Here is a 13,818-nt window from a genome sequence, read left to right on the forward strand (position 1 = left end):
TGCAATTAATATACAAACTTTTTCCCACCAGAATGTAATTTTTAGTGACATGAAACTGATTCAATGCCAACATACGATGATATATTAGCGCTAATGGGGCTACCAGAACTAGAAGTGTCTACAAGTCATCAACAAATGACGAAAGGCAGTGACTAGGTCTGCTGGGACTTTATATGTACAGGTTTTGTTTGTTTTCCTTCTTGTGGCCTTCCTGTGTAAAACAACCTAAAGGGAAATATTTTTGTTTTACTCCCAAACTCTCTCCATTTGCTCAGGATCATTTTCTTGTCAAAATCAGCTTGGTTTATTTTGTCTGTGTTGCACCGAGGTCCTAAGCTTTATCTTGCCAGTCAAGACTGAAGCTCAGCCCCATCAGCTCTCTCTGCTTTAATGCAGGCGTAATGACGGTTTACAGAATTACGGTCTTAAGTTTCCCTCCGTCTGCTTTGATCCATGACCGCTCACTGGCTCTGTGCCTCTAAATGTTACACGCTCCCTATTTCCGAAAAGCGGTCCCACTTCTTCCTTGGCTCTGATGAAAGCTCCTGAGATATGAGACAGAGCAGGAAGCCCGCTATGTTATTTTTCCCCCCTCTCTCTCTCCTTCTCTTTTTCTTTCTTCATCTGTGTAGTGGTGTTGACAACATTCGAACGTGACCGCTTTGAGACAAGGTACATGAACCCCACGGGAGTGTAGGGAACATTTTAAACACTGCACTGAAAAGAAACATGTCAAAAGAGTGTCAGCCACTTTCTATTTCTGATAAGCGTTTCTTATTTCCTTTTTTCACAGTATCTCTCTGTTCTAGAGTCTCAGGCAAATCTGACCTTATACAAGAGAAATCCAGTGTGCAGTGACGTGTGTCAGGCCTGACTGCCATTTTTCTTTCTTTTCTTCAGTAATTAAAGCTGATGAATGAATCTTTTTTGTTCGATACAAAAGTGGTTACACATTTTTTGCATAATTTTTCTTTTTCACTCTGATAAGACTGTGTGATGAGCTTTGGTGGTATCTGCAGTCTCTTAATTGCTGTCGGTTCAATCTCGTTCTTGTCCGGATATAGAGAGCAGATTGCATTATGCTTAATGGACTTCGACTTTTATTTCATTTTGAAATGTATAACGGTCTGTACGTGCTTAATTGTCAGTCTCTTTAACTGAGAATTACAGTGTATTAAGGCCCTGATATACTTAGATCGAAATCAAAGAACAACTGCGGTCATTTCAAACAAAATCATGCCAAAACGAAGTTCGCTTCAGGAGTTTGAAATGGCTTTCGGAAGTGCACTTTCCAGAAAAGTTTGCTCCGGCTGGTAAACACCTTCATTCAACCATTGGTTTGTGCTGATTACGGGATAGGTAGGTGTACGCTGAAGCTCCGCCTTCTTGACATGGAAATCTCCAGTTAATTTCTTCTGTTCAGTCCATAGAGGTTGAACGTCTACGATTAAAAACATGAACACACTGAAGAGCTGCTCTGTAGTAGGAAACTAAATCGCAAGCGACATTGTCACTGTTTTTGTTTTCCATGTTTAATGTGTAAAGCTTCTTGCTTTAAAGGCGCAATATGTACACTATTTTTATTTAAAATATCCAAAAAACACTAGAACAATGTTATATAAATATATTTATACTTGTGTACTTATATTATGCCAAATGTTTCCAAGAAATCCAGATAAATAAATAGTTTTAACCAGGACAAGGACCATGTCCTTGTGTCGCCTGTCAATGACATCATAACCGCATTACCGTCAAGTTCCAGTTTTATTTAGTAGAAACCATGGAAACACCAAAGACGCTTTAATCTATTATGTGTTTCATAAGACAGGTGAGCAATCATTGTTATAGCTCAACACAGTCTTTAAATGTCGTTTTCTCGATTTTCCGCGAGTACCATGTTTTACCATGCCTTATATTGATCTAGCTTATTGCAGTGTGCAACAAATGTCTCGCATAACTTTCAATACATTCAAATATGATAAAACAGTGCTGCGTTACCCCACATACCAATGACTGTAAGAAGCGGAAGTGGTCATAATAAAAGCTCCACTGCTCTCGAGCCTGGTGTCCTGCTCGTCTCTCGTTAGCAATCGCTCCAGCGACCTTGTTCCACACCAAAGGCTTTCAGCCCCACCCTGCTTTCTAACGTTAATAAATCTTTAAAACATTACTCATCCATAAATATGATTTCTGCCTGAGTCCCGTCAGATCCTTGGTGAAGAGGTGAAGTCAACAACTTTCATGATTCCGCGAAATCAAGGCCTCATCAAGCTACACCTTTGTTTTGAATAAGCAACCTCTAGTGGCGGAAATTACATAATAGTGCCTTTAAAGCAATCTATTGCAGCGTTTCCCAACCGGGGTGCCTTCTGACGTGAGCAGGGGTGCCGTGTAAAAGTTGCCAGCACGCACTTGCACCACGGTTCATCTCACATCTGATGACGCATCTTTAATATGGGTTGTAACTTGAAAAATAATGCTTTATGTATGGTTCTGTCGATGGATACACGTGCTGGATCCTCAGTGATAGGCTACACTACAACAGCGATAATAAAAGAAAAATGGGCAAAACGGTCTATCTTTGTAAACTGTGCTCAATGCATGCGAGTGCTGCCGTATGACCGAATATGACCAGTCATTTTCGCCATCATCGCCCGTATATATTCGCCAGAAGACGCGAATGAGAACTTGCGAGCACTGTGAGAAGATCTGTCTCTGTTCACTCGTCCCAAAGCGCCCACACGTCTCACAGCGCGCAAATATTGAGTTCTCTTTCAAAATCCTGTACTTTAACGGACAAACTCACACAAAAAGTACGTCAACATGTCCATCTTGATGAGTATCTAAGCAGACATAGTCTGAATAAGCCTTAAGTGAACTTTATACAGTCGAGAAAGACAAGTTGGATCATTGTGGTTTGCTTTTGCTTTTTATAAGTGACAGGTTGTCCCACCCTTGCCACAGTAAATGCATCATCAAAGAATAAAAAAAGTTGCAAGAGGGAGGAAAAGTTATTTTGATTAAAGATTATGAGGGCTTTTTATTTAATAAAAAGATGGTTTGGTAACACTTTATTTTAGGGTTCAGTTCTGGCTATTAACTAGTTTCTTATTAGGATACATATTACTAGGATATTGGCTGTATACTAATACTTGCAAAGCATATATTAAGGCCTTATTCTGCATGACTTACATCCCTTAATACTACCCAATACCTAAACTTAAACACTACAAAATCTACATTACTAACTATTAATAAGCAGTAAATTAGGAGCTTATTAAGGCAAAAGTCGTAGTTAAAAGTGAATGTTCCCCCATACAATCATAAAGTTTCACCAATAAATCATTTATAATAAATACTGCAAAATTACATGAAAAATAAGATTAGTCTAATTTGATTTTTTATGGTGATTTTAATCGATCTATTAAACAAATCCAGTCAGGATTTTGAAATAAAAAGTGTTAGACAATTTGACATCATTGCAGATAATCATGCCAGGTATAATTTGTTCCTATAGCAAAATCTGCAGTATTTGTCTTATTATTCTGAATATTCAAGACATCCCAGATATAATGCGCTAAAAATAATGCACCAAGTTGCTACGTTGCTTGGCAACCATAATCTATTTATCTATTGTGGCTTATTGATTTTCTGTGCTCTCAGATCTCTCTAAGATTCATTAAGGTACATAAGCTTCCCAAGTATGCACACAACATACATATATTTAAATAAACATATAATCTACACATATATTATATACAGTACAGGATGTACATGTATATTTTTTTAGGAATTGTGATTCTTAAATATGCTTAAGTACGGATATTGTCTATTGTCATCCAATCACTCTCGTCTCCTTTCAGGCCCTGAGGAAGACGAGGCACTGAGAGGGAGGAAGGGCTTCCGAGTCCAGGCGGTGGTCAGCCAGAACCCTGAGACAGAGCTGATGCTCGAGGGGGACGATGACGCTGTCAGTCTACTACAGGAGAAAGAAGTGGACAACTTGGCAGGTGAGGGGATCTATACATAATACAGAGTGCAATCTCTATGGCAGAGACACGTTAAGTCATACTTCAGCTTCTCGGTGTGAAACTTTCTTTCAGTCCTTCCATTTAAAGGTTCTATGTGTCACATGAGTTTGAATTAATTATTAAATAATAATAAAAGATAAAAACACAGTTTGTTATATTAATGAGACGTCTACGTACCTTTAGGTTTACCTGAACAGAGAGGTCCTGCCATGAGCACTTCATCTGAAATGTCTTCCACATTTGGTAGCATGTATTTATTTATATATAGCTTAAGCGTTGCATTTTGGCAGAGTGACAGAATTTGAAGCAGAACAGATTTATAATATATATCTTACTTGTCAATCTAGATGCAGACCAGTGTAGTTTGTGTGGTGACTTTGCGTTAGGACTGTGTTTTTGTTTTTCTGGCAGTGTTTTAGGGTTAAGTATTGCTCTGGACAGTGTTACTTTTTTTCTGCTGCATGTTTTTTTTAAAAACTTTTTTTTTACTTTTAAAGGCTATAGTATAACAATATTTTAAATGTCTTTCTTTTTTTCTTTTTTCTTCTCACAGCAAGTTTCTGTCCCCGAGTTTTTATTTCCAGAGGCAGGTTTGACTATTTGAAGAGATTAACCCTTCTAAAACCACTGATACTACTTTTAACAAACTTTTACCCCTTTTAGGATTAAATCAAATACAAATCTAACCAACAATCAGGAGGTAATCAAGATCAATAGGGATGAGTTTATTATGTATAGCTACAACTTGAATGATTTTCCAAAAATCTCTCTCATCTGCTGTTATAACGGCAGTTATCTAATCAAACGTTACGATTAATCTTTGAAAGAACATTTTCGATTTTTCCATTGAAACTAAAATTGCATGATCACAAATTTTATTTATTTTGTTTTAAAGCAGAATCATTAAAAAAAAAAACATCACTTAAAGCTGCAGTCTTTAAGTTTTGCCTTTTTGTTGCCATCTCAGTTTTTTTGCGGAATTATCATCTTTATGTGGGTTGTGCATCGTCACGGCTCCTCAGCGCGGATGAATCTAATGTTTTGATTTGTGTGGCAGCCCCCGATGTGGATACTGTACTTCGAAATCACAGATTCTACGTCTTGGAAGTATGTCTAAAATATGAATTTTCACTGGAAAATTAAATCTGAACAAGTAATATGTCTTTTGTTCTGACCAACTGAGAAGAAGAAAAAAGCATTACAATGAATTGCGAGACCAACAGTGATCTAATCTAACGATGGCGTAGCTCACATCACATCAAACCATGCTAATTATTATTATTGTTATACTTTTTTCTCAAATTTAGTGTGTATTAGCATTACCTTTAAATTTCAAGGCTTTAGAAAAGGCTATAAATGATCCACCACCTGCAGCATCCTCACACACGGGCTGCGTCCGAAACCTGGAAAATGCTGCCTTCGGAGGACGCATTTCAAGACAGGAAGGCATCGAGGCACGTTACAAATCTAATGTTAGCTTCACTTCCTGTCTCCTGAGAGACCTTCATCTGATTGATTTTTGAAGTCATCTTATATGTAAGCTATTCTTCGCTGCCTTTGAAATCCCACGATCCTGTGCTTTCTGAGCTGGGGGGAAAAAGATGGCGTCCGAAAGTAGCATTTGCGGGTCAGTTTGTGTGTAAATGTATGCTTTTTTTACCAACATTTTCCACTCCTGATGTCATTTCTAGTGAGAAATTATTAATGTACTAATTAAATATTTGTTTAGTTCTCACCAAAGCCCTCTTTATTTTTGCTGTAGATCATTAAACGCTTACACTGGCTTATAAGTCTGTCCGAAATTAGTTCTGTGAGGTGCCTTCATGCATAAACGCCTTACACGACATTGTCTGATAAGGCAGCGAGGCAGGGAATCAGCTGCCTAGGTTTTCGGACGCAGCCACGTTTAGTCTACTTACAGTCACTGTTAGTCTTACGTGGCGTAATGACGCAAAGACAGACAGCAGCATGCTCGAATTTCCTGCGGAAACCTACCATTAGCACTCAAATTATTGCAACACAATATTACACATTATTACAAGCTTACCATTGTGAATCGAGCTAATATAAGGAGTTTTAAACCTTGGCTGGTTATGTACTTGCTCAAAAATTGATTTTGGATTATTTTAACCAAAAAACGTTACAGACAGCAGCTTTAAATTGCCATTATGCTCAGCAAGATGATAATAGAATAACAGCTGACTGGTTGTTGTCTCAGTTATACTATGGTACATTTTTATTATCAGCTCTATGTCGGAAGATGTTATATATTATATATGTATTCTGAATGTGCAACAGACATGTTATTAATAATACCCAGAATAATCAATGCCTCGACTCGCTCCGCAGACCTTCATTAGTCAATGAAGGTTAAAAATGAGCGGTGAGATATTTATGCGTCTGTAAAAAAAAGCCAATGCTTTAATCTATCTTTTTTTGTATTATTTATGTTCTTTACTATCTGAAGTGTTAATGCTCAGTCCTCTATGCATAGCTGATTTTGTATATTGAAGCTCCCAGCACGCAACCTTTCCGAACTCATTCACACTATCTAAGCAGTTCTGTAGGCCATTCTATAGAAATCCTGACTCTGTAAGAATTCATTCATTAGATTTAAAAAGAATTGCCTCAATTACATCTAATATTTTCCCACCGATGTCAGCCAATTTGCCTTAAAGGAATGCAGACTTGTGTGTTTTTTTCTTCCATCTATGTTCAAAGTAATTTTACTGGAATGCTATCAATCATAGAGCCTGGCGCAGCTTATAAATTCCTGATATGTTAAATGAGCACCATCATAATGACTAATATAAAGCATCTGATTGTGTATATCCAGCTCTTCAAAATTAGATGATGCAATACTTTACAGTACTTTTAGTTAATGCATGGGAAAATCTGCATGAACAGTATATTGTGCCAATAGGTTTGAACAGTATTTTGACTTCAAGTATTTATCGACTGAAAATGCTCTCATTGATTGCAGCTTATGATTTTTTTATGACCTTATTTTTAGTGACAATCATTTTATCTGCTCAACATTTAGTTTAAAAAAGGTGTATTTATAGCCTACACTATATTGTGTGTTTGTTATAGTTGCTTTTTTTCCTGAATTGTGTATCTTCGCCACAGGGGGAGCTGTGCTATCCACGTCAGTATGCTTTTTTTATTTTCAGTATGCTTGACTGTAGGCCTGCATGCTATTGCTAATGCTAATGAGAGCTGTGTAAACAACAGGCCAATCAACAGCAGCATTCTCAAAGCCAATGGGAGGGGCTGTATTAGCCTGCAGCCAATCAGAGTACAGAAGCTGTCATGACTGTATTTAAACCCACAACTAATCATAGACAGATATCCTAGGTGTGATGAGAGAGATGGTACTTTTTCTCTCCTTTCATATACTATCTGTCTTCTGGCTACTTATTCACATTACCATACTTTTTAATAAATAATTTGTTTGTAATTATTTTTTTATTTTTTATTATTATATATGTTTATTTTTTATTTTTTCATTTTATTTTCAATCTCATGTTCATCAGTTAATGTTTAATATCTATGTTGTACTCTGATAAAACATATATATATATATATATATATATATATATATATATATATATATATATATATATATATATATATATATATATATATATTTATTTATTTATTTATTTATTTATTTATTTATTTTCATATTAGGCCCCTGTAGTGACAGAGAGTGGGAGAGATAAAACAATCATCTGTTTTCCCAGCATGCCTTTGTCTCTCCATGTGACATCACAGTCGATAGCGCGAGGCAGCCTGTTTAGCAGCTGACGTCAGGACACAGCGCGCGGCTCGACCGCATGCAGCTCAGATTTGCTGAGTACAAATGCACCTGTTTCATTCCGACATGATAATCTGATAATCCTCACTAGTTCGCTGAAATTAACACTACATCACTAGAACATCGGCACTACACATTCATTAAATATGCTTCACATGGAAATAGCCTAATTCAACAGATATTATTATTAGTATTTAGGCTAGTAGGCTGTATAGTATAGTATAGTATAGTAAAGTATAGTATAGTATAGGGCCCAGTATAGGCTAATAGTAGGCTATAATGGGCCTGTCTTTATAAGAAACATAAATAGGCCTAAATGTTGTTCATGTGGATTTACAACAATCAAGAAAAGATCCAGTCAAAGCGGCAGATGAGATCACATGTTATATGAAACCCGATCGCTTCGATTCTGTAACTTGAAAGTAGCCTTTATTAGCCTTTTTTTTTTTTTCTTCTTCTAAAGGTCCCTGGAGGCTTTAGCTCTAATCCTCGCCGCGCATTGGATTAATGTCTCTGGATTCACAAGTGTCCCAATGCCACATTACAATTGTCTCTTTTTCTATTAAACGTGTCTATTAAACGAAGGACTTGATTCGGATTAAAGGTTTCATCTTTACACACGTGAAGTGATATTCGCTTTTCGAATGATTTGCAACCACAAAGAAAAGAAATCATTATTCGTTCAAAATAATTTATAAAGAGAGATTTGATGAAAAGCTTATTTTAAACCCTTCCTTCTTTGTTAACATTATTTAGAGTTTCGTTGTAGCCTAATAGATGTTGGCGCTTGTGGTTTCAATCTGACATTTATTATAAAGCAGCATTTATATATTAATTAAAATGTTCGAATCGTATTGTAAATCATGCATGCCTTATTTTCTGTCAGTGTGTTGTTGTTGTTGTTTTTAAAAAAAAATAAAAAGTCGTATTGTGCTAATATAATTTAAAACTTAATATTTTCTGTGAGGTAAAATGGCGTAGGCTATAGCTGGTAAAAGAGGAGGCAGAGTGGCTTGGTTTCTACGAGCGGTCGGGGAGAGCAGTGAAGGAGTGCTCTGGGAATTGAAACCCAAATCCACTTGTAATCTTGCAACAGTATCGGGCATAATTGGCCGAGGAGAGCAGATTAAGATTGATGAGACGTTAAAGTGGCTCTTTGGAGTTCAGGGGATCGATAAATATCCAAATTTCAAGAGCCTATCCTCACATCTAGGACAGACCTGTGGGCTGCTAAGGGTGAACTAATAAAAGACAGAAGACTGAAAAAAGGAAAAAATATATAAAGAGCTTGCGCATACACACACACACACACACACACACACACACACACACACACACACACACACACACACACACACACACACACACACACACACACACACTTGGGATTAGATCATCTGACCGGAGGTCAAAACGTCGGTAAATATTTTAATAATGTTTGTAAGGTCAATTTTACAGGTTTTATATAATCAAAATTTGGAATCTCAACGACTGATTTGATTAGGAAGCGCATAAATGCGTATCACTCACATATGATTTGTTTTGTCGCAAAATAATGAAGGAAAGTGACTGTGAAATTATTGCTGCTAGGCCTCATAAAAAACGCGCAGCTATTAAAATATTCGATTTTTCTTTCTTGATATGGCTAATGCTCCAAGTTGGAAGTCTAATCGTGTAAGATGCTCAAACGATTCGTTTCAACAATTTATGTTTTTCCCCTCTTTATTTCCCCGTTTTTTTTGTTTGTTTTTTTTTTCATGCGTGTGTTTGGATAAAATTCTGCACCGTAAGCTATTTATATTATAGTATAGTATTATAGTATTTATATTATTTTCTACCCTATATATTAGCTGAATATTGTTTTCGCGAGAGGGCAAGTTTATTCGAAAAGTTAAGAATGTGGGGAAAAAAAATATTGCTAACGCATTCTGAATACATGTCGTTTATGTGTAGGCTATAAATGTGTGTATAAATACAGCAGCTACTAACTTGCATTAGCCGTATGGTTTGTTGGTGTTTGACTAGCCATGAGTATGCCTATAGGTTAATTTAAAAATATATATTTCCTCTTTATAGGCCCTGTTGTTTTGAGCACCCCGGCCCAGCTTATTGCCCCGGTCACTGAAGCTCGTGGGACTCTCTCCATCACTACCACCGAAATCTATTTTGAAGTGGATGAAGATGACCCAGCCTTCAGACGGATTGATGGCAAAGTAGGTTGAATATCTATCGTGCATTTGTAAGTGTGTAAGAAACAGAATTGCACTCCTAATGACATGGAACAAAAAAATATCATAAAGTGTTTATTAATCTTAGAACTTAAAAACCCCGTCAATTTAAGAACGTTAAAAATATATGCATTTCTTTTTTTTCTAGAGGCCCATGCCTTGAATATGCCCCGCGAGGCCACGTCATGTTTTTATTTTATTTTTATTTTATTATGCTTGTGGTTTTTACTAGAATTGCCTGGTAAAGTGTCAGTTAGAGTGATGAGCTAGTTTATGTACAACAGCCTAGGTAAAAGTAACCGAAACGCACGCGTTTAAAACTCATAATTGCGCAAACCGGCAATCTTCAGTTTTGTCTTGAATAACACGGAATTACATTGAGTGAAGGAAATATAATCTAACAAATTGTAGGTTGAAAAATTAAACAATTTGAACAATGAAGGAGTGCAATTCAGATGTGCACAGCTGTCATGGGCGAATTATCGTTAAGCCACACATTTCTGACCTGTCTGTGCAATCCATATTTCAGTTCATCTTTGTCCTTCTCTCAACGGCCACTGTTCACAGGAAAGAATTTTCATATTTTCATGTTTTGTGTATTGTGTTTTTATTTTGTATTTTGTAAGAACCAGGCTACATCGTGTAATGTTCAAGCCGAAGATCCAGAGGCTTACAAATCCCCCCAGAAATTTGATTAAACTGCAATATTTATGTATCATGAATCATTATTTGGACACAAATATTAATTTGTTTTTATTAAATCTTTAAATAAACTCAGACAGATATAAAAAAAAAAATCAAATCACAAAATGTTATATTCCAGTGTATTTCAAGTGCATTATTTTCAGGTATATTTTTTTCATATATATATTCTCAATTTCAGCCTTTTATCATGTAAGCAAGGTACAAACAAAAATGGTCGAATATACTTTAAATAAGAATTCAAGTATGCGAATGGAATGTTTAAGAAATAGTACCATCAAAATGTAAACTTTCGAAATTTGCCATTGACAATAGATTAAATCGTGGATGCAGGTCTAAATGCTTTTTCTTCTTCTTTCTCTCTTAAGAAATAATCCAGGCGAGTGTTAAAACAGGTGAAATTATACTTCTATTTACGTGTCACAGAACAACAAATCACAACTGCAGACCACCGGATTCACAATCTACAAATGTGTCTATTTACAGTATAAAATGTACAGGTTGTATTCTGTCACGTAGCTTTGCTTCGAAAGCATTTAGGTAAAATGTGTTGTTGGGCAGGGCTCGTAAAAAGAAAAGAAAGAAACAGTAATACTGACAGGTAACTATATTCATTTTGATTGTTGATACAATTTGCTCCCTCCTTATGACAAATTCATGTCATGTGTAGGCCTATTATTTTTAAAAGGAGCTCTCTAAAATATTTTTAACAACAAAAACAACGTGGATTGATTTCAACAGTGACCATTTTGTGGAAGAGTTCCTGATTAGCGTCTAGGCCTCAGAGCTTTGATCAGCCAGGCCTCAAATTCATAAACATGCCGTTTGTTTTATTTTATTTTTTACCTCAGAGTTTCTCCAGGCTTTTAGGGTTGGTTAGAATTTCTCTAGCCAGTCGCCAAGTCTGTTTGGCAGCGTTTTCAAGGGCCGAATGTGGCTTCCCTTGGAAAAGGTCTAGGTTTGGCAGAAAATAATGGGGGCATCTCCTGCACTGCAAGCACGAAATGAGCTGCAATAAAATCCCGTTCAGTCGATCCCCGAGGCAGTTCTCGTCCCAGTCCGACTCGCGCGGGTGTTTTTCGCACTCGTACGACACAAGAGTTTTCATGTGGTAGTTGTTGAGAGGTTGCCCTGGCAGTTCAAGGTGACGGTCGCGCAACGTCTTGAGCAGGGACAGGCATTTCTTCCTGCACCCTCCCAGGAGCAGTCGGTTCTCCGCTTCGGCGAACTGCAACACCCAGGCATCACTCTCCGCCGAGCTCTGCTTCCCGTTTAACGAGTAACACTCCTTCGATAAGAGGTTGAAACCCTCGGCTTTGACTTCTGCCACCCTGTTCGGACCAGGCCACGGGATGTGCGGCAGCGGCCAGTGGGCAGCGCTGCGCGGCCATATGCCGGTGCACTTGAACGCGGGGGTGATCTGAACAACATATCTGTCTCTGATGCGTAATTTCACCTCGCTGGTGTCCGCGACCATTTTAACCACGTCCCTATAGCTGCACTTATCCACCGCCTGCGCCACGAGCGTCTGGAACCTGGAGCGGATCTTGCGCGCGGACAGGTATCCCGAAGCCGTGATGAACTCGACCCAGAGGGACATGCTTCTCTTCCGCCCGTCGCTTAGCTTGAGCACGGCGCAGCCCGGCAGAGAGCCGTCGTCCACGAAGTTGAAGACACCCATCTGGTTCAGATAGAGGACCACCTCGAATTCAGTAGGGGAGATGACCTCGAGCCCTTCGAAGCGGTTATCCATTTCGTTCAAGGAGCTGATAAAGCGGGGCTCCTGGACCTCCACCTCCTTCAGGACATCCGAGACCACCTTGCACACCTCCCGTATGGTCTTGGAGATGGCCGCTTTCCGAGACTGGCATTTCTCGTTGTAGTATTTATTGAGATGATACACCAGCTTGGCCTGGGCGGCGATCATATTTGGACAGAGATCCGGGTTGTACACCGGAGTCTCGCAGTAACCCGAGGGATCCAACGCGGCTGTTTGTACAGGAGCCAATTTTAGAGAAGAAAGTGGACTATTTAGAGGGAAAAAATGTGACTTTGAAATAAAAAAAAATACCTTTTTATTTGTGCGTGGAGCACATGCACAAAGTCGACCAGTTAAATCATCAGCTTCTGTTTTCAATTGCGACCAAAAAAAAAAGTCAAACCCCTTGGTCTAATTCAGCAATTAAAAGTCCATACGCACGGATCAGTAGTTCAGCAAACCTCTTGTATCCACTGTCGGTGTCTTTTCTCTGTTTGTAATAGGGGTTGGAAAGTGCAGGGTGCTCTTAAGTGTGTGTCCTAGCGTAGTTGGTTTGTTTAAGACTCCGAACTCACTCCTGTGAAATTATAAAGGGAGGGTTTGAGAGGAGCTCGTCCAATCACGGCCCGAGTCGTCACTGCCTTCAGTTTATCGACGACAAATTAATCCTCCGCTTTTATACACAACCAAACCGTCTGGTGGAAACACACCTACACTTTGGAGGGAGAAGATACAGGTTTATTCGCGATATATACGGGCTTTTCCCGCTCTTCTTATTAGATAGCCTACAGAGCTATTATTTGGCTATTTTTCTTTTAGAAATCCTGTCATTTCACACGTCTGTGAATAGAATATTTAGGATATCATTTGGTAATTTTACCTTAACTTTTTACACTCTCGTTATAAAATCTCTATTACAATTTGTCGAAAATAGGGCTTTTTACATTTTCTATGTAGAGTAGCATGTAGTTTGAAATGCATAACGTTTTCGTTGATCCCTTAATTCGATTTTTTTTCCCGGTGTTTTTGTAGGCTGTTGTTTCACTTTTTCTGTGTTTAACAGTGACTCATTTTTTTGCCACATATTGCGTTTTTTTACCTATCTCTATTTATAGTGCATGTTATTTAAATTCGATTTGAATAATATATAGACATAGACCTATTCTTTTAAATATTTTGCAGTGTAAATATGGTAGTGGCTATAGGCCTATGGTTAACCATAACCATTACAGGTCTTAGACCGAATTCCGGAATCTTTTTTTTTTTTTTTTTACATTT

The 13,818-nt window shown here is 37.9% G+C and overlaps 2 protein-coding genes across 8 annotated transcripts in view; one reads left to right on the plus strand and one right to left on the minus strand.

Annotated features, from left to right (window-relative positions):
• nbeab (neurobeachin b) overlaps positions 1–13,818 on the plus strand; it is a 408,948-nt gene that overhangs the window by 289,600 nt on the left and 105,530 nt on the right. For all 7 annotated transcript variants that reach the window (XM_067450409.1, XM_067450410.1, XM_067450412.1 and 4 more), the window contains 2 exons: positions 3,864–4,010; positions 9,928–10,064. In XM_067450409.1, coding sequence (XP_067306510.1) covers positions 3,864–4,010; positions 9,928–10,064 — 284 coding nt within the window. The remainder of the gene's footprint in view (positions 1–3,863; positions 4,011–9,927; positions 10,065–13,818) is intronic.
• Positions 10,820–13,108, minus strand: mab21l1 (mab-21-like 1). The gene has a single exon (XM_067451675.1). The coding sequence runs from the start codon at positions 12,706–12,708 to the stop codon at positions 11,629–11,631; it is 1,080 nt and encodes a 359-aa protein (XP_067307776.1). The 5' UTR covers positions 12,709–13,108; the 3' UTR covers positions 10,820–11,628.

Source organism: Pseudorasbora parva, chromosome 8 (assembly GCF_024679245.1).
Source record: "Pseudorasbora parva isolate DD20220531a chromosome 8, ASM2467924v1, whole genome shotgun sequence".
Taxonomy (NCBI): Eukaryota; Metazoa; Chordata; class Actinopteri; order Cypriniformes; family Gobionidae; genus Pseudorasbora; species Pseudorasbora parva.